General features: G+C 37.8%; 2 protein-coding genes across 4 annotated transcripts; one reads left to right on the top strand and one right to left on the bottom strand.

Moving 5' to 3' along the window:
• Window positions 1-2,362: 2,362 nt before the first annotated feature.
• LOC114257681 (filament-like plant protein 7) lies at window positions 2,363-10,438 on the top strand. 3 transcript variants are annotated; one of them, XM_028197461.2, is made up of 7 exons: window positions 2,363-2,959; window positions 3,058-3,185; window positions 4,755-4,874; window positions 5,028-5,169; window positions 5,292-7,638; window positions 7,727-7,787; window positions 9,725-10,438. In XM_028197461.2, the coding sequence occupies exons 3-7, from the start codon at window positions 4,776-4,778 to the stop codon at window positions 10,178-10,180; spliced, it is 3,105 nt and encodes a 1,034-aa protein (XP_028053262.2). In that variant the 5' UTR covers window positions 2,363-2,959; window positions 3,058-3,185; window positions 4,755-4,775; the 3' UTR covers window positions 10,181-10,438. The 3 variants fall into 3 exon arrangements, with proteins under 3 accessions (XP_028053262.2, XP_028053260.2, XP_028053261.2); XM_028197459.2 differs by having other exon boundaries at window positions 2,775-2,959; window positions 3,058-3,132; XM_028197460.2 differs by having other exon boundaries at window positions 2,790-2,959; window positions 3,061-3,132.
• Window positions 10,439-14,162: 3,724 nt separating this feature from the next.
• Window positions 14,163-24,509, bottom strand: LOC114257679 (wax ester synthase/diacylglycerol acyltransferase 6). The gene is made up of 6 exons (XM_028197458.2): window positions 23,299-24,509; window positions 16,518-16,590; window positions 16,346-16,413; window positions 16,024-16,236; window positions 15,802-15,939; window positions 14,163-14,920 (listed from the first exon to the last, which is right to left on the bottom strand). The coding sequence occupies exons 1-6, from the start codon at window positions 24,046-24,048 to the stop codon at window positions 14,759-14,761; spliced, it is 1,404 nt and encodes a 467-aa protein (XP_028053259.2). The 5' UTR covers window positions 24,049-24,509; the 3' UTR covers window positions 14,163-14,758.

Below are 24,509 nucleotides of genomic sequence, written 5' to 3'. Positions count from 1 at the left end.
ATACTGAACTTGATCAGAATAATATTCAAGATATTAATCAAGTAAGTTATTTATTTATTTTCTGTTTTATTATTTATTTAAATCAGATTTAATTTTATTTTTGTAACAAAATTAAATCTGTTTTTATTTATTTAATTCTATTTCTAGTTTGATTTTTGTAATCAAACTTTCTCTCTCCTTTCCTATTTTTCTTTTATATTCTGTTTGTCGTTTAGTACCCAAACAGAATTAATTAATTTAATTACAGTGAAGATTGTCCAACATTTTTTACATCTTATTATTAATATTGATTTTTTTTTTTTTTTTCATTTTGTTATTTAACAGGAATTCAAGTTGAACAAGACAATGAAAGTTGTGGTTATATCAGAGTATTGGAGAAACAATGTTGTTGTGGATGTTGTTTTATAGAATTCAAGTTTTTTTTTTTTTTTTCTTATCTTATGTTGTTTTATTGTTATAAAAGTATGTTTTTGTGGATGTTGCAAATGGTTATGCTACAGTTTGTTGTTATGTTATTGTGGATATGAAGGATGGATCTTATGAAATTATGCTTAGGGAATTATTTTGTTAAGTTTATGAGAATAGGTTGTTTTTATAGAAAAAACTTAATGTTAGTAAATGGTATTATATGAATTTGTTTTCTTCATGCAAAGGCAAATACAAGCTGCGTTCATTACAAACTTGCATAAGAGTACATTCATTCATCAACCTGCAAACTATTACATTCATTCAATAACTTCCAAACTGTTACATTCATTCTAAGGCAAGGACAATAAGTTTCCCATGACCACTGCCTTGTACAGTTGGAATGGAATCCAGGAAAATACAATAACAGAGCAAAAAAATTTCTAGCTAACAAAAAAAAAAAAAAAAGGATCAGGGATTTTTCGGGGTCATGGAAACCCGATCCCCGTTAGGGGCAGGGGCAGGGGGTGATGGATTCTCCGCCAAGGATCGGGAATGAGAAATTTTATGGTTTTGGAGATCGAGGACGGGGAGTGTAATCCTCGACCCCGCCCCGTTGCCATTCCTATTCCTATATCATTTTTTTACAAGGTTTTCGAAAAAATTTATGTATGAAATAAAATTTACTGCAACTATTTCACTTCAAATAACGGAGGTGTTTAGGAGGTGGTTTGTGTTAAAATAACTTATTAAAAGATAAAATAAATTAAAATAATTAATAAAATAAAATATTATATTTAATTATAATAATCTTTTTTTCTCACAATTATCAAATCAATCACAAAAAAAAAAAAAAAATCAACCAACTTCTTAAGGGTCCGTTTGGGAAGAACTAAAGTGGGTTTTTTTGGCTATTTTAGCCACAGAAGACAAAATAGGCTATTTTAGCCACAAAAAATAAAACATCATATCCAACCCATAATCATTACACTCTTCTCTCACACAAAAAGTCAAAAAAATCAAAAAGTCCTTCCCAAACCAAGCTTTTTAGCCCAGGCTAAAATAGCCAAAAAAGTCAAAAAGCTAAAAAGTCAACACACTTTCCAAACGGAGGCTAAATCTAACCATTTTAATCAAATTAAAATAATTAAAAAATTAAATAGCGAATTAAAATAGATAAACCTCCAAAACAAGGCCAACAGCAACTCCATGGAGTTTCTCAAAAGGGTTTCAATCAACCCAACCTCCTTTTGACAAAATGACAACACGTGTCGTTGTCACATTTCTTCCAAATTTTCTCGGCACCAACTTTTGACGAGAAAACAAAAAGAAAATCAAAGCAAGAAAAGAAAGTAATCTAGATATCTGTCTTTGATTCCTTTCCTATGAAAAATCTTAGACAAAATTATTACTTGTTCTAGATCCTATTGACCATTCTATCTCAAGCACGTGATGGGCACGTGCCCTGCTTGGAATATGGGGCGTGCCTCTCACGACCTATCCATGCGCGTTGTTTTAATGCTCTATTTCTTCATCATTTAAATGAGATTGAATTTTACATTTTAATAGAATCTATAATTTTGTTTTAATTAATAAACTGTATTTTTTTTAAGTTCTTGTAATCTATGAACAAAATAATTTGTTTTAATTATAGTTTATTTTATCAATTATCAAAGGAAATTATTTTAATTTGTTAATTTTAAAAGTATACAATTAAATTTATATACTATTAAAAAAATATAAACACCTTTATAAAAAAAAAGAGTGAAAGTGAGAGAAGCAAAAGCATAATTTAAAAGTTAAGAAAAAATAATATTTAATGGCAATTCCAAGTAACTTTTTTTCATTCTCTCTAATGATTGTCACCATTTTATGCTCCCTCTCTCGACGACTTTATATGATTTATATTTACATTTATTTCAACTTAAAGTATTAAAGTGATCTTATTATAATTGACCATTATAATGGAAATGTGTTAACAAAAAATAATTAGCCCACCGTCAATATTTTTGATATGTAAAATTTTAATTTTATCAATTTATAAAGTATTATTGATTCCAACAATGATTACTATGATCAATTATGGAAATGACTTTAATGTATATTGATAAATAAAATTATTTTAGAAATAATTTATTATCTAACGTCGTATGTTAAATATTGCATTTTTATACGAAAAAAAAGAAAAAATTATAATTCAATGCAATTTTTTAAAAACAATTTCATATAAGTAATCAATTTTATAAAAACTAATAATTATAATTATAATTTTTTTTATTAATCTTTAATTATTTTATAAAAGATTCACAGAAAAATAATTTCCAAAAAAAAAAAACACAAAATATACTGATCAAAAGTATGATTTAGCCCTGTGACAGTCTTTCACCTTTGCTCTGTCCCTCTCCTTCTCTCTCTCTGTCTCTCTCTGTATGTGATTTTTACAGCACAGGTTTTTGTCGGTGAACTTATTAGCTTCACTTCACTCAGTGCCAACAGTTGTATATCTCTTCAATTTTTTGGAATCATGTGATTCTTTCTAATTTTCTGTTTCTGGGTATGTGTTAAATTTGTGTTCTTTCACACCCAATTGTAACCCAACAGTAAAGTTTTCGGTGCATTCAAGTCTTTAATCTAACAGGTCTTCTTTTACAGCAGCAATGGCGGTTGACCCATGAACATTTTATTATCAGCTTCATGCAATTGCTATATTGAATCAGAGTGAGCACTGTAAGAGCTTAATCTCTAACAACCCACTTTCAATTTCGCTTTATTGCTTCATGGTATGTCAAAATTCTTGTTCATTCACTTTGTTTTTGCTTTGATTTTTCTTCGAGTAGTTGACATGCAATGTTTTGTAGATGAACATTTGTTGTTTTTTAATCCAATTTGTTGAAACTTTAGTTATGATCAGTGAGATTGGTTCACTTTTCAGCTTACTTTGAAGATCATTGATGGGGGTGGAGTTGGCATTTTACATTTTAGCACATGCCAGTTCATTTTTTAGTAATTTTTTCCTGATAAAATGAAGTTTTTAAGTAATTGGCAACAATTGAAGGTGATCAGCCATAGGATCATGTGAAAATCTTAATACACGAGACTCCAGATATGATCTTTGTGTTGAGAGTGCAGAGTGCAGAGTGCATTGGGATAGAATCCCGAGACATGATCTTATTGAGAGTACATTGAGATATAGAGATTTGCGGACACATATTCCGCGCTAGACATAGATGTAATCCAAATGTTTGCATCTATAGTTGTGAACAAAATGATCTCATATGTAATTGTGAACATTTTGTCTCACATGTGTGCATTCGGTGTGCGGACTTTATGTGCTCCTAAACTTTTTGCAAGGCCACTGATATGGCAAAAAAAGTTAGGTTGCTTGTTACTGTACATTCATTAACTTCTTTACTTTTCTTGATTGATAAATTCTCCATCTTAAAGTTCAATTTACAGTTATTTTTGTTAAGACCAAGGCATGTTTTTGTTATGTGGTATGTAAGCAATCCAAACTTACTGATCTTGCACCTTTAGGTGTGTATTTCTTCCGACTTCTCTCTGCATGGACTTTCAATTTTATTTTATTTTATTTATTTTTCTTGTCTTGCTTATAACACCGACCAACCAATTGGAGATTAAAATCCTTCTCAGATTTGATTGTATAAGTCTACAATCTTTCATTGTACTTTCATTTGTTTTTCTAATATTAGCTGCTAAATCTGACTGAGTCTGTTTGTGTGGTTGCCTACCTCCCCTACCCCGGTTGCCACAACCTCCCCTCACCTGCCAGAACACACGCATGCCCTTAAACCTCCCACACAGGGGCAAGGTTAAAGGCATGGCTGTAATTTAAAAATATTAACAATTCAATTTTAATTTTCTTTTAAAAATCAAATTTTGCACATGACATGTTAATTTACGTGGAAAACGCCATTTTCTCACTTTGTTATCCACCACAATGGGATTTAGTGTTAGAAAGCAAGCTTGACGGGGCACTGTGTTTTTTGACCTAGCTTCGTGGGATAAAACTGTAATTTACGCAGTATTTATCTGTATCACAAATTCCAGTGATATGGACGAAATCCTTAATGAAGCACCTAAACAAATCATCAAACAGTAACTTAGAAATTGTCTCAGTTAGGAGAGAAGTTCAAGTACCAATCAAATAACTCCGATTGCATGCATTGTCTCCTCTACTGTCTTCCTAAAGCAGTAATAATCAAACTATGTTTTTTTGGTTCATGTTTGTCCAAGTTTTCTTTGGAACTTGAATGTGTACATAATGTTTCTTCTTCTTTGAATGCTACGTCGTTGACATGGTTCTAAAAACGTTGGCATTTCAATTTTAGTCTGCCAAATAGAGTGAAATCATGGACAACAAGACATGGCTTTGGAGGAAAAGATCATCGGAGAAGACAATTGTTGCAATTACTAAATCAGATTTCTCTTCAAAAGGAAATGAAGAAGAGGTAATGGACTGTTAGTCGGTCTCAGTGCATGTAAAAAAGAAAAATTGCCCTACTTCTTATTACATACCAGAGGCGTAGATCTGATTTGGAACATTGCTAATGTTTCAATTTATTGATTTACTAAGATAGAAATGTTTTATGTATGAATTGCAGATGCTTCCAACTGAGAAAGAAATCAGTCTGTTGAGATCATTGGAAACCTTAGACGAGAAGTTAGCATCAGTTCTCTGTGAGAGTAACGCTAAAGATGACCTTCTATCAAAACATGCAAATATGGCAGAAGAAGCCATCAAAGGTGATTACTGTTTTCTTTCTTTCTTAACATTACTTCACTCTGTGTGGTTCGGATTTATAGCATGTTGTCTTTCTGACAATCTTTTTGATCTTTGTTTTCTTCAATGGTGTATTCTCTTTTAGGCCGGGAAAAGGCAGAGGCAGCGGCAGTGTCTCTAAAACAAGAACTTGACAAAGCTTTACAGCAGAACGCAGCTTCAAATGAAAGGTTAACTCAGTTAAATGCTGCATTGAAGGAATCGATGCAGCAATCAACTTCTCTTCGAGAAGAACATGAACAAAGGATTCGTGATGCTGTTATGAAAACATCGAGAGAATTTGAGAAGTCTCAGAAAAAATTAGAGGAAAAAGTAACCCAAAAAAGTAAAAGGCTCGCAAACTTAACAGTTGAGAACACTCGCCTGAGTAAAACCCTCCTGATGAAAGAGAAACTGATTGAAGAGCTAAGTAAACGTGTGTCTCAGGCAGAAGCAGAGTTCAATACACTAATGGCCAGACTAGATTCCATAGAAAAAGAAAATGCTTTTCTCAAGTATGAGTTTCGCATGCTTGAGAACCAACTTGAGATTCGAAATGAAGAGATTGAATTTAACCGTCAATCTGCCGATGTGTCACACAAGCAACACATGGAGAGTGTAAACAAGATCAAAAAATTGGAAGTGGAATGTCAGAGATTACGAGTCCTAGTGCGGAAACGATTGCCGGGTCCCACTGCTTTGGCAAAGCTGAAGAATGAAGTTGAAAGTCAGGGAAGGAATCAGTCAGAGATGAGGAGGAAGTTAAATCCTGTAACGGGAAGTTTGATTGTCAGAGACAGCACTCTACAAAACCCTCCTGACATGCCCAATAAGAAGATCAGTTTCTTGATTGAGCGGTTGTGTGATATGGAAGAAGAAAACAAGAAACTCAAAGAAATTCTATCCAAGAGAGATGATGAACTCCATTCTTCACAAATTGTGTGCACCCAAACAGCTTCCGAATTATCAAAGGTTGAAGTTCAGCTCGGAGAAATTTCAAAACGTCAAAAATCTGTGGAGTTATCTAGATGCAGTCCTATAGCAAGAGAGCTCTTTCCAACACCAAGTTTTGGCATCAGCAATGATGAGACTAACCATTCTGAACCATGGGCTTCTGCTTTAATTTCAGAACTAGATTGTTTCAAAAATCAGAAACCCAAGAATCCACATGAACACACAACTTTTGGAGTTTCGGACATGAGCTTAATGGATGACTTTGTTGAGATGGAAAAATTAGCAATAGTCACCGTTGGTACACCACTGGGAACTTCTTGTGCTTCTCCAAATACAAGTATAGATTCAAGAGGTAAGGAACTAGTTCCAGTGCTACAACGACAGTCCAGTGACATTGAACAGGAAATCCAAACAAAAGATGTATCAACTGAAAAAGGCTACGATTGGCTTCAGAATGTTTTGAATTTGATTTTAGATCAAACCCGTACATCAAAAAGAAGTTTTGATGATCTTCTTGAGGATATTAGAATAGCTTTAACGTACATGAAGAGTTCTTGTGCTAGTGAAGTTAACAGGGAAGAAAGTTCAAAGGAGCCTGGAGGATCTTACTCGACCGCCATTAGTGGCTACATCACTTGGAAATCTCCAAATACATCACCAAGGGTGGGTCCACTCAATGGAGTTCCTCGTAGTGACACCTCGGTGGAAGAAACGAGCAGCCAACATAGACAACCTAATCTGAGTAGGTCAATACTTAAGATTATTGAGCTTATCAGAAGGATGGATCTAACATGCTCAAAGAACTGTTATGTTCCAGATAATGGTTCAGAAAGAGATCGGGTTTCAGACTACTTGATTCATGTTTTCCAATGGAGAAGTGCGGAACTGAGCACTGTTTTACAGCAATTTGTCTATACTTGTGACGATCTGTTGGATGGGAAGGCCAAGTTTGAAAACTTTGCTGCGGAATTGGCATCTGCATTGGACTGGATTATAAACCACTGCATCATCTCTCAAGATGTTTCGTGTGTGAGAGATAAAATCAATAAGCATTTGGGTTCATATAATTCACCAAACACAGGCGAACTTGATATGTTTGAAATGGAGAAGACCCAATCTGATTTGCGAGAGGAAAATAAGGGACTAAAAGACAAGTTTAAGAGTATGGAGTCCTTGTGGAAAGAGTTAGAAGCAGGGCTAAGGTCGGCAAATGATAAGAATGAATCCTTGATGAATCAACTTCGGGAATCAGAGCAAAGTATTGGACACTTGCAGTCGGAACTAAAAACTTTGAAAGAATCAAAAGGAATAATTGAAGATCAGATTGAAAATCAAAAGCTTATTAATGAAGATCTTGATACCCAACTTAATCTTGAGAACATTAAACTAAATGAGGTTCTTCAGAAGTTATCAACTCTCGAAGTAGAACTGGAAGATAAAAGTCACTGTTGTGAAGAATTAGAAGCGACATGCCTTGAGCTTCAACTCCAGATGGAAAGGTACCTACTATTTTCTTGAGCTCTTGTTTTCTGAGCATTTTAAACAAGAATTTTGCTTAATGATTTATGAAATATTTGAAACATACAGTGTTACCAACAAGGAAGCTCCAAAGGAGAGCATAGACCAGGAGGAAAGGCTACTTAAAACTGTAAGTTCCACTTCAATTGACAAAAACAACAGTATTGTCTCCACTAGTTTCTTGTAAGAAAGAGAAAAACAAAAAGAAAAAAAGAAGAGAAAAAGTGGAAGGTATGTACTCTGCAATGCTAGGGAATTTAGGTCAGTATAAATGACCACAGGCGAAATACATACACATGGTGCTCTTTATTTCACTCCACTCTACATTACAGGCCTGAATGTGATCTATTAGGGCCTCGTTTGGGCATTCACTTTTTAGTGGCCTTTTGGCTTTTTGATGAGGTGGAAAAAAGTTAATGTGTTTGGAAATGACTTTTTTTAGTTATATTGAAACTGAGAATTCTGGAGATGTTTGACCTTTTTTTAAAGTGACCTTTGGCTCTCTCTCTCTCTCTCTTTTTTTGGGTGCTTTTTAGCTATTTTATCCAAAAAGCCAAGTTGCCAAATAGGGCTTAGATTGAAGGTGCATTAAATATCACGTTGTGCTTGTATATGCACAAGCATGAAGGGCGGACCTGATGTAGGGGTAAAGCTACCCCATGGTGACTTGGTGGTCACGGGTTCGAGTCGCGTTAACAGCCTCTCTATTTGCAAGGTAAGGCTGCGTACATCAACCCTTCCTCAGACTCCACTTAAGCGGGTGTTTCTTGGACTGATTACACCAGTATATGCACAAGCATGAGTTTTTTTTTTTTTTTATTCCTTTTCGCTCTAAAAATTTTATGGTTGGATATGTTTACTAGTATCCCAACACAAGTGACTTGAGACCAGTTACCCTTTCTCAATTGAACAAATATAACATATGTTAGTGTATTCGGATTACTAACACAGGCTTATGACTAGGAACCTTTTAAGAATTCATGTACCTAAAAATACACGTCTCTTATTTTTGACACTCAAGAACATGTTTTCTTAACTTTAATTTATGGACTTAGCATGTAAACTATAATCAAGGTTTTAAAAAGCGGCCGCAACCGTTACGTAACGCCGTTATGTAACGGTTTTGGCGGGTACCGCCACCCGTTACGGCCGCTTTTGCAGTGTGATTGAGATTCACAGGTGTGTCGGCCGTAGTAGCTGTCGTAGCGGTCGTAATGGTGCCGTAACAGCCGTAACGGCCTATTACGCACCGTTACGTAACAGTTCCAAACTGTTTCTTTCGAAAAAATACACAAAAAAAAGCTGAAAATGGGGGAAGAGGGATAGAGAGAAGAGGGAAGATAAAGAGATAGAGAGAGAGAGAGAGAAGAGGGAAGATGAAGAACATGTTATTGATTTGTTGAAACTATAAGATCTATGCTATTCTATTCAGCTGCTATCACTAAACCATTTTGTTTGTTTGTGTCTATCTATATATTGTTTGAAAATAATAATAATAATAAGTGTGGTCATTATCTATTTGGTTTAGTTAAAATATGTATATATATATATAAATATTTAGGCTCTTATTTATTCTCTTACTTTTGTCATTATTTATCTTATATATAATAGTTAGTGATTGATTTTTTGTAAAATATAAAGTCATTAATTATTAAAATAAAATGTAAAAAACTCAGTTTATGGTGATTTAAAAATATGAAACATATTGGATTATACTTAAAAATTTATAAAAATTGATCAATATTTATTTTTAACCCAATAAATATGATCATGGAAAAGAAATATGCGTATCGTTAAGTTTTTTTCAAATTGTGCGAAAAATAAAAAAATTCACGGTTCCGATTACCGCAACCGTTACACTACGGCCTTTACACCCGCAACCGCAACCGAGTCACCGCCACCGTTATGGCAACCCCAACCGCTTTTCAGAACCTTGACTATAATGTACAATATAATCATGAAAATAAATAATAAACTTGTTATTTTATTAAATAAATGAAGAGACTGTTTTATAAAAATACTCCGAACCACATCTTCTAAGCCAACTTGTTGGTCTGATTTTTGCAGGGCTGGGAGATCACAACCGCTTCTGCAAAGTTGGCAGAGTGCCAAGAGACAATCCTACACCTGGGGAAACAGTTAAAGGCACTGGCTTCGCCAAGAGAAACTTCAGTTTTTAACAACGTTTCTACCACCACCACCACCGCCACTGCCATTGCCATCAACAATATGAAGAAGTTAAGCCAGCGGTCATCCCTGCGTGATCGAATGCTAGCAGACGATCTGACGTCCCCAAAGACAAGGCAAATTATTAGCACCATAGAAGCAACAAAACCGTCTTTTCTCTACTCCAACAATTTTAGTACCGTGTGTGCTCCTAGTGTCCCAGTTGCACCTCCAGAAGTTGGTTCACTGGCGATTGTACCGAGTAAGAAACGGGGAGGGGTTGGTTTTCTGAGGAAACTACTACTGAGAAAGAAGAGAGGGAGTAGCAAGAAGACATCTCGATCCTTTGCTGCATAACATATTCACAGTGAAGCAATAAAAACCATCGACATCAAGACTGACTTGCCTATGGTTTTAGATTTTGCTCATCCTTACTTGTCTATGGTTTTAGTTTTTGCTCATCCTGGCTTTTGGTTGGAAATAAGAGGTGTATGTGTCTTCAGCTTACTCTGTGAGAGAGAGAGAGTTGTATGCTGTTGCAGGTGATGCTGATGTATATACCTGTTTGTTGACACATTTGCTTATCTATAAGAGTGTTCGTAGTTTACAAAGCAATGCCATAGCATGTGTGGAGGGTGCAAATCTATAGTAATACAAGATGATGTGTATATATATATACACATGTTTTTGCATGAATAAGGCTGCATTGCACTTCAAAGACAGTAGGTCGGGCCTGGCCCGCTCAGTAGTTCGGGCATTGTGGCCGGGTTCATTGTGATAGTATATCAACCCCTTCCCCATCATTGTGATAGTATATCAACCCCTTCCCCGTCACCATCTAGTGAATGAGAGAGAGAGAGAGAGAGAGAGAGAGAGAGCTTAGCTTCAAAGTCATGCTTAATCCTCTACGCACCAAACCCTCTTCATGACAAATTCTCAAAAATCCAAATATTGATATACTATTACAACCCCTATTCCTCCAAAACTGTTTTCAGAGCTCTACGAAGCATGATTAGGACAATTTTAAAGAATAAGATACCAATATGATTATCATATGTTAGAATTTATTTATTTATAATGTTTCGTATTGTATTATATTTAAGCTCAAAGAATAGTGAAAAGTAAATCTTTAAGAGTAATTATTATATATTAGTTTAAGAGATATGTCAATATTCAATTTATTTTTTTCAATAGATGTGTCAATTAAATAAAATTTGAAAAAATAAATAAAATAAAAATATGAGATTTTTATTGATAAGTCCAATTTAGAAGTGTTTTAACCCAAGAAGTCCATGAAGGAATTTTTTAACCCATTTAGTCCCATGTATGTATAGTTTTATTCCATAAAGTCCATTTTCTTGATTTACACTATTTTCTTGGACACTTATGCCCTTATATTTAATTTTGATACCCTTATAAATATTTTTTCAACGATTAGCAATTTAATGATGTGAATATTCATATTTTAAAATTCACATTTATAGGAATGTAAATTGGCCCGTGGGCGGCCTGAAACCCGCTCGCGAGCCAGGGCGGGCCCGGCCCGTTGACAATGTGAATATTCACATTGACATGTTAAAATTCACATTAATAGGAGTGTAAAATTGGCCCCCGTCCCGTGGCGGCGCGAAACCCACCCGCGGCCCATGGGCGGCCGGGGGCGGGCCTGGTCCGGCCCGTTGACAATGTGAATATTCACATTGACATGTTAACATTCACATTGATAAGAGTATAAAATTGGGCCGCGGCCCATGGGTGGCCAAAAGCCCGCCCGCAGCCCGGGGCGGGACCGGCCCGGCCCGTTGACAATGTGAATATTCACATTGACATGTTAACATTCACATTGATAGGAGTGTAAAATTAGCCCACGCCTCGTAGCTGCCCGAAACCCGCCCACGGCCCGTGGGAGGGGCGGGCCCGGCCCGGCCTGTTGACAATGTGAATGTTCACATTGACATGTTAACATTCACATTGATAAGAGTATAAAACTAGACAGCAGCCCAGGGCGGGCCCGACTCGGCCCGGCCCGGCCCGTTGACAATGTGAATATTCACATTGACATGTTAACATTCACATTAATAGGAGTGTAAAATTGGCCCCCGTCCCGTGGCGGCGCGAAACCCGCCCGCGGCCCATGAGCAGCCCGGGGAGGGCCCGGTCCGGCCCGTTAACAATGTGAATATTCACATTGACATGTTAACATTCACATTGATAAGAGTATAAAATTGGCCCGCGGCCCATGGACGGCCAAAAGCCCACCTGCTGCCCGGGGCGGGTCCGGCCCGACCCGTTGACAATGTGAATATTCATATTGACATGTTAACATTCATATTGATAAGAGTGTAAAATTGGCGTACAGCCCGTGGGCAGCCTGAAGCCCGACCACAGCCCGAGGCGGGCTTGGCCCGACCCGTGACAATGTGAATATTCACATTGACATGTTAACATGCACATTGATAGGAATGTAAAATTAGCCTGCGCCCCGTGGCTGTCCGAAACCCGTCCACGGCCCGTGGACGGCCCGGGGCGGGCCCGGCCCGGCCTGTTGACAATGTGAATATTCACATTGACATGTTAACATTCACATTGATAAGAGTGTACAATTAGCCCGTAACCCGTGGGCAGCCCGAAGCCCGACCTCGGGCCAGGGCTGGCCCAGCCCGTTGGCAATGTGAATATTCATATTAACATGTTAACATTCACATTGATAAGAGTGTAAAATTGGCCCGCAGCCCGTGGATGGCCCGAAGCCCGATCGTAGCCCGAGGCGGGCTTGGCCCGACCCGTGACAATGTGAATATTCACATTGACATGTTAACATTAACATTGATAGGAGTGTAAAACTTGTCCGCTGCCCGAAGCTCGCCCGCGGCCCGGGGTAGGCCCGGACCCAAACCCGGGCCGCCCACGGGCTTCGGGCCGCCCATGGGACGTGAGTCAATTTTACACTCTTATCAATGTGAATGTTAACATGTCAATGTGAATATTCACATTGTCAACAGGCCGGGCCGGGCCCGCCTCGGGCTGCCCACGGGCCGTGGGCGTGTTTCGGGCAGCCACGGGGCACGGGCTAATGTTACACTCTTATCAATGTGAATGTTAACATGTTAATGTGAATATTCACGTTGTCAACGGGCCGGGGCCGGGCTTCGAGCTGCCCACGGGTCACGGGCTAATTTTACACTCTTATCAATGTGAATGTTAATATGTCAATGTGAATATTCACATTGTCAACAGGCCGAGTCGAGCCCGCCCCGGGCCGCCCATGGGCCGTGGGCTAGTTTCGGGCAACCACGGGACGCGGGCTAATTTTATACTCTTATCAATATGAATGTTAACATGTCAATGTGAATATTTGCATTATCAACGGGTCGGGTCGGGCCCGCCGACCCGGGCAGCCCACGAGCTGCAGGCTGGTTTCGGGCCGGCCACAGACCGCGGGCTAATTTTACACTCCTATCAATGTGAATGTTAACATGTCAATGTGAATATTCACATTGTCAACGGGCCGGGCCCGCCCCGACCCGGGCCCGGGCTTCGGGCTGCCCACGGATCATGGGCCAATTTTACACTCTTGTTAATGTTAATGTTAATGTTAATGTTAATATGTCAATGTGAATATTCATATTGTGAACGGGCGGCCCGGGCCTGCCCCGGGCGATGGGCTGGTTTCGGGCCGCCCACGGGCCGCAGGCCAATTTTACACTTCTATCAATGTGAATGTTAACTTGTCAATGTGAATATTCATATTATCAACGGACCGGGTCAGGCCTATTTTTTTGGCTTGTGGGTCGGCCCGGCCCGACTCGAATTTTTCCCGGCACCCACAAGGATCGACATGAGCCGGGCCCCTACACATTGACGATATAAACATTTATATTGACGGTGTGAACATTCACATTAAGGATATTTTGGTAATTATGTCACCCATAGGACTTATTGAAACATAAGAAAATAATGTGAACTAAATGGAACATAAGTAGATGAAAATAGTATTTTGGTCTTCTAATCTCAAATTGGACCTAATGGAATAGTCAAAAAGAATATGGGTTGGATGAAATAAAACTCTTAGAAAATGGATTTATCAAAAAAGCTCCCTAAAAATAAAATATTACTTAATGTTATTATCTTTTTCTTTGGTTAAAAACTCATAAATTTACACATAATATAAAATCTTATTCATTCATAGAGTGAGCTCACAACAAGAAAATTAATTCTAAATCATTAATCTAAAATTTTTGAACAATTTTGGGTTTTTTTCTTGATTCATAGAACATTTTTTTTTTCCCGAGAAACTTGATTCATGGACTTGATTCATGGACTTACTGATCAGAGAATATTGAAAAAGTATTCTTCTATTTATTCTAACAATTATAGTCTAATAATATGCAAAAATTATTACAATTTCAATTTCGCAATATTTTGGATAAACTAACCTAGCGTGTCGAAAACTATCCAATACATCTCAAAATTAACATCAAGTATTGGATGCATTTAAAAAATATACATATTCTCCGAGTATCTGAAAAGTGTCCGTAGAAGTAAGTGTGGTTCACAGTCAGGTGTCATGGATTCGGTGCTTGTCATCCTCTCGAGAAACCAATTCCACGAGTGATACTACATATCCCGTGAATTATGCCTACGGACCAGCTCAGGAAATGCGATAGGGATCTACCCTGCCTGTCTTACTGTTCACAAATTAATACGCTTACAAGGTGCTTGGTGTAGAACTCGCATCCCTAATGAGTCGGTACGTGACACAGGACTCAATTCAAGTTCCTGACTAGCTTCTATCTTTGGTTCTACTACATTTTTTTTGTACAAATTTGGAGGTAGTCTAAATTTAACTCTCTTCTTTGATGTAAAGCGAATCATCTTCTTCAAAACAGATCGATTCCAAAGGTAAAATTTATCCAACATGCACGATGACTTAGTTCATGATTTCGATGCAGCAGCCTTCTCAGCAGCTTGCTTCATATCGAGGAGGGCATCTTCAAAACACTTGGCTACAACTTCAGGATCAGGTATAATGTCTTTGGCTACCATGATTTGCATGTCAGCTCTTCCTGCATAACTCATCATGTGCATTGTGATTGCCTGCATATTACCCCCAACAACAAAAATGATATTCAAAATTCCCATTATTCACTCAAATTCTTATTAGAGTACTGCTGCTATTTGTCCCCCACCAAATTGCTTTGGACCCATTTATTTATTTTTAATAACAATTTTACTTCATCACAAAATTCCAATTTATATCTCCATCTCTACCTCTCCAAATCTTAATCCTAACTCTATCCCTATCCCCACCCCCCACCAGCTCCAACCACCGCTCTCTTCCACCCATCCCCAAACTCCGGCAACCCTCCGTGCCCGTCCCCCGGCTTCTACAACCCTCCCCTGCCTATCTCCAACCCCTCCCCACCCTTGCCTGCCCCTTCCTAACCCATTCCCACCACCGCACTACTGAGGTCTACTGCGAGCCCCCCTCTCTCAGAGGTGAGGCTGCTGGAGTGTGAGGGGGCTGCAGGGGGTGGGGTGTTGCAGTGGGGGAGGCAGGTTGCAGTCGGAGCGATGACCAGAGGTGAAGGTGGGGCTGGGTTAGGGTTTAAGGAATGAGGGTAGAATTGGTAATAAGGTGAGAGTCCAAAGAAAAAAAAAAAAATCAAAATTTGCTGGTGGGAGTCCAAAAACAATTAGTGTAGCCTGTAGGCAAATAGCAACACTCATTCTTCTGCCATTGACTGTTTTAATGCTTGTTTTAACAGAAGTTCTATATATTTGGATCATGGATTTAGGTAGATATTTGGAAAATAAAAAAATAAAAAAAATTGAATGAAATACAAGTCAAATTCCCCCCCCCCCCCCCCCCATTTCTCTCACGTTTCCCTTTCTTTTTCCAAATATCTACCCAAATTAATGATCTGACAATATCCAGAATGATTTGCAAAGGGAAATCAGAGATTAAGAAGCTGTACATGGGGAAGGCTAGTGTTGGTCACCCTCATGTAAGTTACAGGATTGCCCACCACAGTAATCTCCTCTCGTGGGCCAATCACATTCGAGATTGTAAAGGTTGTGTTACATACAATCCTGTAATTAAGCCAGCTCGCAAGCTATGAAACAAAAACAAGAGCCTTATTAACATATGACAAAAGAAAACAAAAATTAAAAGGACTCTTCTCTAATATGAAATGCACCTTTGCTCCGAAACAGGACATCACAAAATTCCCTATTTTGTATGAGAAGTGAGCCTCTAAAGATAGTTTTTTCCGGTCAATCATTGCCTTAGATCTTTCTACATATTGTAGAGGATCAGCGCCGCCTTGATGATAATAAATAGGTAAGAGCATCATACCGAATTTGTTACCCCACTGTACACTAGAATTGCCGTCCATCAATTTGGAGAGATCCTGATCAACAACGCCAGTTGTTTCAATTCAAGCCGAAATATTTAATTTATTTGATGATGCATTTTTAAACTATCACACAAAGAAAACGAGGAAAGAGAAATGAATTGACCTGTAATCCTGGTTGTTTCCTCAAATTAACCATGGCTAAGCCGGTCAATTGAAGCCCATCTTGCAAAGCTAGGTGAGGCAATTGAACTCAATTTAATTAAGGTGTGACCAAACTTACTAAAATTTGATTAATTTGGCTGTAAAATGCTAGTGGACATCAAAATAAATTTTACCTTTTGGTGATCGGATATCCAAATATCTTGATAGCCCAGATGAAATAACCCCGAAAAGCACATCATTAATGGTCTGCATTGGTTCTAGAATAGAATAGTATGAGCAATGGGAAAGAGTGTTTGAAAGCTATAATTAGCATGTTTATAACTCTTAAATTCATAGTAACTAACACTGATAATGTATTAGTGTGAAACGAAATATTTGGGCATAAAAAAGGAAAATTCATAGTAACACTGATAACCCTACCCTTAGGGGGGTCACTAGATGGTTGGTAGTCTCACTTTTCCACACAAAAAAAAAAGGGAAATATTTTTCTAGATGACTGCTGTGAATCGGATCTTTTGGCATAAGTTTTTGGTTTCAAAACCCAAAAGTTTCAAACCGATAACTTCCTAGGGAGAAACTCTCATTTTTTGATTTTGAGGTTATGCACCACATCACCAAACATTTTCAATTGACTCAACAAAACAAATCCCAACATAGGAATGCAGCCATACTATGTGTTTCTTTGGACGGACTGGATAAGGAGAGATTGTAATCTATCAGACTGTTAGTCCCAGGATATATTGTTCCCGGACTATTTGGTTGGATTGGATTTGTATCCTATGCTTGTTTAATCATGGGATTAGATGTCTGAATTTGACTATTTTTAGTAAATCAAATGTTTGGTTAGACGGATTGGATAAGGATAAATGTTCAAAAAAGCTATTTTACCCTCGTAATTTATAATTTTATTTAATATATAATTTTAAATTTGTAATCTATAATTTATAATTTAACAACACTAAAAAAATTTAATTTATAAGGCCATAATTTTTAATTTATTATTTTCAATTAAATTAAATTTATAATTTATAATTTATATTTTTTATTTAATATATAATTTTAAATTAACAACACAAAAAATAATTTTGTTTAATATGTAAATTTAATTTTTTAACAACACTAAAAAAATTTAATTTATAAGTCCATAATTTTTAATTTATTATTTTTAATTAAATTTAATTTATAATTTAAATTTTTTATTTAATATATAATTTTAAATTAACAACACTAAAAAAATAATTTATAAATGTTCAAAAGATTATTTTACTCTTTTTGTAAGAATTTATGTATTATTGATTGATGTCTTGATTGATAGATTACAAGATGATGATTCCTATATATAGAAGAGGGTGAGTGTGTAGTAGGTAAGGAGTAGGTGAAGTGGAGGTGGTAGTGGTGTAGTGGGTTAGGTTTAGTGGAGTAGGTGAGGTGGTAGTGGTGTAGTGGGTTAGGTTTATTGGAGTAGGTGAGGTGGTAGTGGTGTAGTGGGTTAGGTTTAGTGGAGTAGGTTTAAGTGGGTGAAGTAGGTGGAGAGTAGGTGGATTTTAACAGCCCCCCGCAAACTCAAGGGGGATAGGAACTAACCAACTTGAGTTTGGAGAGTGTAACAAAACAAGAAAATACATAAAAATAAAAGAGGATAGGTGACACTGTATGGTCGTGTCAGACCATTGGTGAAGACACTGGATGGTGGTGTCATAACGTTGTAGAGGACACTGTATGGGGGTGTCATAACGTTGTAGAGGACACTGTATGGTGGTGTCATAACGGTGTAGAGGACACTGGATGGCGGTGTCAGACCGATGTAGAAGACAGTTTATGGGGTCATGTCGGACCGTTGTAGCAGACACTGTGTGGTCGTGTCAGACCGATGTAGAAGACAGTTTATGGGGTCATGTCGGACCGATGTAGAAGACAGTTTACGGGGTCATGTCGGACCCTTGTAGAAACTAACCGGAATCAATGTCGGGACAGTTTACAGAGTCTTGTCGGACCCATAAAGGAGCTAACCGGAATCAATGTCGGGACAGTTTACAGAGTCTTGTCGGACACTTGTAAAAACTAACCGGAATCAATGTCGGGACAGTTTACAGAGTCTTGTCGGACTCTTAAAAAGTTGCACCCTCAAAAGGTGTGCCCAATTTTGTCAAAAGGCGTGCCATCAAAAGGCGTGCCCAATTCATCAAAAGGCGTGCCATCAAAAGGCGTGTCCACTTTCTCAAAAGATGTGCCATGAAAAGGCGTGCCAGTTTGTCGGGCGGCAAGAGGCGCGCGATACGCGTGGCTGCCTCGGCTATTTAACCAAGACGAAGGCTGAGGCTGAGGCATACCATTCTGAAACCTCTGAAACCAACCCTTCGCTGAAAAAACTCTGCCTCTGCGGAGAGAGAAACTGTGGAACACTTTGTTGCCATTCTGTCACCAACCCTTCCGAACATTACCAGTCTGAAATTGCTATTTCGCTGAAACACTTAGCAACCCAAAAACATGGCCTCTTCTTCCCGTCCAGCTACCCAGAACCTGCTCACGCTCTTTCCAGAACTGAACGAGCCCACAAGAGAAATAACTGGTGCGGTGGCCAGTGAACCTCAACCAAACACCTCTGGTTTTGCTCCATTGAACTTTCCGATGCGGTCGGTGGAGCAAAAAATGGCGGTGCAAACTGATATTGAGGCTAATCAGTATACTCTGAAGTCATGCGTGGAAACCATGACGGCGGTCACAAATTTGTCGAACCGGCTGCAGAGTAGGACAAATGAGGTGCAGCATTTAAATTCCCAGCTGGCTCTGCTCCAACGCATGTATAAGGATGCGCGAGCAGAGATAAGTGTGCTGAAAGCAGAAAATAAGGAGCTGAAGCGGAAGGCCACTGTGATGTTCCGATTTGGAGGTCCGCCGTATGCTGCAGTGGAGGAGTATGGAGGAGTGAACGTGCTCGGCGGCGTAGGAAACACGGAGGCAGCACCGTCAAGGGCCGCCCAGGACGGAGGAAAGAAGAAGAGATCTGCAGCAGAGTAGAGAAGAAAAATCCCACTGTGGGTGTTGGGTGTGTTATGGTGGTGGTTTTTTTTTTTTTTTTTTTTTTTTTTTTTTTTTTGTGAAAATAATAATAATAATAATAATATTAATATGGAAATCATGGAGTGGGCGGTGGTACAAAAATATTGTGTAGAAAAAGAGGGAGATGGTGGAAAAGAGAGGCCACTCATGTTATTAAAATAAATTAAGGAATTAAAAAAAGTGATATTGGTTTTGTTTTCAAAAAAGATGGATTAAAATAAATATAAAAAAAGAAAAAGAAAGTGGAGACCATGATGAAAGGTGGGAACAAGTGTGCTGGTGCTGTGTTGTAATGGTCAGAAAGAGAGATAAGAAAATAAAATAAAATAAATTTCAAGGTGCTGTGTTGTAATGGCATTGAAATATCCACCATCATAAAGAGTATCAGTGGTGCTGCATATGTTTATGAGCATTATTTGAGGCCTTTCTTTCTTAACCCACAGCAGACTGTTAACGTCTAGTATGTCCCAAGGAAGAAGGACATCTTCAGTAAGCCAGATGACATTCTAACTGCTGCTGAGAAGTACATAGAAGAACATGGCCCGGAAGCATTTGAGAAGCTTGTTAGCAAGGATAGGGAAACCAAGTTCAGGAGTAGCAATTACACGTATTTTGATGAGGACCACAGCTATTGAGCCTTGTTTGGCTGAGGGAAACACCTTTTTTCCGCTGCTGTTAGGAGTATCTTTCCGGTGGAGAAGCTGCTATGGACTATTTGGGGAGAGTGATGTCGAAAGCCGGAGCCTTGGATCTCGCCACCGGCGTCGGCGGAAAGATCGAGAAAGACGATGTTCTCTCCGCTGTCCAGAAGTATGAGCAGTATCACGGCTACTATGATGCCGAGAGAGAATGAGATGTTATGAAGATATGATGAGGAGGTAGGTATGTAGTAGACAATTCTAGCGGACTAGGTTGAGGTCCGGCGGGCGGCCAAGGCGAGGTTGCCGCCCGCCGGTGAAGCGAAAAAATATTAAATTCTTAACCTTGCTCTGATACCATGTAAGAATTTATGTATTATTGATTGATGTCTTGATTGATAGATTACAAGATGATGATTCCTATATATAGAAGAGGGTGAGTGTGTAGTAGGTAAGGAGTAGGTGAAGTGGAGGTGGTAGTGGTGTAGTGGGTTAGGTTTAGTGGAGTAGGTGAGGTGGTAGTGGTGTAGTGGGTTAGGTTTATTGGAGTAGGTGAGGTGGTAGTGGTGTAGTGGGTTAGGTTTAGTGGAGTAGGTTTAAGTGGGTGAAGTAGGTGGAGAGTAGGTGGATTTTAACACTTTTCTAATTGTTTACTAAGCAATAACATAGGGGTAAAATAGCCATTTCAGAGCCTAATTCTCATGGGATACCAATCCCATAGAAATAATCCCACCCCTCCATGGGATAGGATAATCCCACAAATATGAGACTAATAGTCTGGAAGGACTATTAGTTCGGAGCAAAAAAATTGAAACAAACAATACCCTAATGCTTCAAAACAAACGCCAGAGGATTGACAGCCCATAGGTAGAAGCCTTGGTTATTTATGTCACTAAAAAGACTCAACTAATTTACTTATAATAACATGAAAAATGACTTGCACCCCAATTTTGAAGACCCCAGTGACCCCCAACTGATGTGGCAGCACGCGGTTGGTTGAATTTTTTTTTTTTTTTTCCCCTTGGTCCACAGCCTCCCACGTGGAGTGGGGGTGCTGGGGGTCACCCCCAACTGGGGGTCCCCAGCACGGCTCATAATAACACAACACGGCTCATAATAACACAACACGTTAGGTGTCAACTTTTTAATTTATCACAAATTCAATCATGTAAAACTCAATTCTCCTGTCATGTCAGTGTAGAGGGAATCGTGAGTGTCTAACATTCCTCTTTATAATGGCATTTTTCTCAATTAGGATTTCTAAATTACTTTTCAAATCCAATAGGGGCAGATTTTAGTTGTAGGACAATAAAGAAAGAAATTAAATGAAATGCAGTTTCATTGTGAGAAATGGGGCCCAAAGCGCGACATCCTTCACAAAACAAATAACTCTACTCCAGCTACTTTCGAATATCAATTTAGGTAAAGTTTGACAAGTTGAAAAAAAATTAAAAAGTTAAAAAATTATTCAAAAAGTTAAAAAGTTATCACTATTCACTAAAAGTTAAAAATTACGACTGGACAACTCTTAATCTTAATTTTTTCCTACACATTAATTTATACAATTTTTTAATACACTTTTTTTCATAAAAAGTCAAAAAATTAACCCAAACATCTATATTTTTTTCCTCAATTTTTTAGTCCAAAAAATAAAAATACACTTATTTAAGATATCCCAAACAACCCTTTAATGGTGGGGTTGGAGGCAATAGCTAGCAGTTAAGAGTACTCTCAACTCTAAAACATTTAAAACTCTTACAATCTTTCCCTCTTATGCATAGTTTATCAATTTTTTAAACACCCTTATTTATTTTGTTTTAAGTGAGTATTTTACTCCAAGCTCCTTATGACCAGCACCATCTTTTTTGATCGCCAAACAAATAAATTTATTTAAAAAGTGAACAAATACAAGAAGAGGGGAACAAGAAATCCACTGAAATCAAGTGAAAAGAAAAAAAATATGAATCTATACAAACTACAAATAGCACTCCAATCTATAAAATAATAATAATGGAAACCGTTTAAAAGGAAGGGCCTCAAAACCAGAAATCAAATAACTTTTTTTAATGAATAAAGAAATCAAAAACATGAATCTACTTTTTAACTTTTTTTAATGACTAAACTCTTTGGCTAGAAATGATTTAAATTAGGGCTGAGCAAGGAATCCGTGAAATCCGTAATCCGATCCAGTCCAGTCCAATCCGATAGGTTTGGATTGGTTTTTTGAATCCGCGGTTCGGTTCCGGATTGAAGAATTAAAAATCCGTAGTCCACGGATTGGTTCCGGATTGAACCCCACGGTTCCGGATTGGAACCGATCCGGACCGTATACAAATAGTCTATATTTTTATTATACATCCTCCCCCATAGTATCTTCTCTTATTCTATATAAAATCTAAACTCAAACCTAAAATCGTATAATATCTTATTTTATTACTTTTGTTTGTATTTTCTTATGGTTGTTTAAATTCAAGAACAGTATGTCACTATTATAGAAAAACATGTTGCTATTATGGAAATGATATAGCGCTATGTTTATATTTTTATGAAATTAAAGTGTTATATATATATATTTTTGTTATTTAATTATGTGAATCCGTGGTCCTAAACCGATCCAATCCGTATTTAAATGGATTGGTTCGGATTGGTTCCATGATTTAAACGGATTGGATTGGTTCCAATTTTTCAAGAACCGTAGATAACAGATTGGTCCTGGTTTTACCCCAATCCGGTCCAATCCGGACCATGCTCACCCCTAATTTAAATGACTTTTTTTATATAAATAATTTTTTAATTAATAAATTAATTTTTATCCGCGGTCAACTAGAAAAAAAAAAATTATGGGTGGGCCAGACCAATAAATAATAAAAAATATTATGAACCTAACTTAATTACTAAAGTTGTGTCAAATCTAAGAAAAATCATTCAAAATTATATGATTAAGATTGAATTTGTGTAATGTAAAATTTATATATAAAATAAATATAAATCATAAAATAATAATTTTAAATAATTTTTAAGTAATTAAGTATGAATTTATAACATTTCAAATAAATAATTGAATCTTCTAACTCACATGAAAGGTTGACATTAATATTTTTTTCATGTTGGTCTATTTTGGGGGAGTAGAAAAAAATTAATTTTTTATTTTTTATTTTTTTGAAAAATATATAAAAAAAAGTAAAATAAGCCAGTATTTTTCGTAATTACCAAAATAGGCCTTTGTATTAACATAATTAACAGTTAACTAACTTACCGCGTCAGCCACAGCATTTTTCACCGCTTTCATATCGTCCAGCAAAAACTTGGCCGTGGCAAGCTTCCTCGGCCAGAGCTCCACCCCCGCACCGCCGCTCACGGCGGTCCTCCTATCTCTCACCCACAAACTCCTCATCACAAATTCCACCACAAACACCACCGTCAACCACACCGCCTTCACACCCCTCTCCACCACTCTATTCCACCTCCTCTCCCTCTCTCCCCTCTCCTTCGAAGCCCCCACAGACTCAATCGTCGGCCTCCGATCCGGATCATCGGCTCTCCGACAACACGCCAAAAGCATCGACATGAGAGAAATCCCATCTCCCAAAGCGTGATGGATTCGAAACAAAATACAGTTATAGGGTCTCAACAAGTGTACCTCCCAGAGAGGTTTGTCGGTGTTGAGAGGCGACGAGACTGCCAGATCTGAGACGTAGTCATTCAGGGACTCTTCGTCGTGGGCTGAGGAGTCTCCGATGGGTTCGTCGATGATGATGATGTGGCGGTCAATGTCGATATGGGTTTTTCTCCAGTGTTCGCGGCCGTGGCCGTCTCGGACCATGAGGCTTGAGAATCGGGGGTGTTTGATCATGACGGAGTTGCTGATTTCCGATTTGATTGAATCGATGTTGATGGGGTTTTTGACGCCGATGAGGCAATGGATGATTTGGTTCATTTCGGGACTCAAGAAGAGTCGGCCTGCTGGAGTCAGTGGCTCGTCTCTCTCTTCTTCGGGTTTAGCCATTGCACAGAGAGAGAGAGAGAGAGAGAGAGAGAGCGAGAACCCAGCAATCTGTGTAGAAATTGCACAGAGCGTTAATAAAAAGTCAGCTGGTTCATCTTCACTGCACCTGCCATGCTCCTGCAGCTTTATTTATTTATTATTTTTTTTTTTATAGCGATTAATGCTATGCTGGTTAAACTACTCATCCCGTGTGGAACACATGAATTTCACGAACGGCACTGTTTGGGAAGAAGAATATGAGTTTTTTTTTTTTTTTTTAAGTCACAAAATATAGAATAAGTTATTTTAATCACAAAAGATAAAACATCACATTTAATTTAAAATTATTACATTTTTTTCTCACAACAAAAATTAAAAGAAGCTAAAAAATCAAGAATATTTTTCAAATCAAATTTTTTAATCCAAGTTAAAATAATAAAAAAAAAATTAAAAAATTAAAAAGCTCACACACTTTCCAAGCC

Source organism: Camellia sinensis, chromosome 2 (assembly GCF_055761805.1).
Source record: "Camellia sinensis isolate YWXY chromosome 2, ASM5576180v1, whole genome shotgun sequence".
Taxonomy (NCBI): domain Eukaryota; kingdom Viridiplantae; phylum Streptophyta; class Magnoliopsida; order Ericales; family Theaceae; genus Camellia; species Camellia sinensis.
The sequence above is the reverse complement of the archived record's forward strand: the minus strand, read 5'-3'. Positions and strand labels throughout refer to the sequence as shown.

What these genes read in the sequence shown, in the direction of transcription:
- LOC114257681 (XM_028197461.2), top strand. Translation starts at nt 4,776, where the DNA reads ATGGACAACAAGACATGGCTTTGGAGGAAAAGATCATCGGAGAAGACA. An exon ending in CAAAAGGAAATGAAGAAGAG is followed by an intron (nt 4,875 to 5,027) that starts GTAATGGACTGT and finishes TATGAATTGCAG; the next exon opens with ATGCTTCCAACTGAGAAAGA. An exon ending in CTTCAACTCCAGATGGAAAG is followed by an intron (nt 7,639 to 7,726) that starts GTACCTACTATT and finishes TGAAACATACAG; the next exon opens with TGTTACCAACAAGGAAGCTC.
- LOC114257679 (XM_028197458.2), bottom strand. Translation starts at nt 24,048, where the DNA reads ATGGCTAAACCCGAAGAAGAGAGAGACGAGCCACTGACTCCAGCAGGC. An exon ending in AAAATGCTGTGGCTGACGCG is followed by an intron (nt 16,591 to 23,298) that starts GTAAGTTAGTTA and finishes GAACCAATGCAG; the next exon opens with ACCATTAATGATGTGCTTTT. An exon ending in CCAACACTAGCCTTCCCCAT is followed by an intron (nt 14,921 to 15,801) that starts GTACAGCTTCTT and finishes GGTAATATGCAG; the next exon opens with GCAATCACAATGCACATGAT.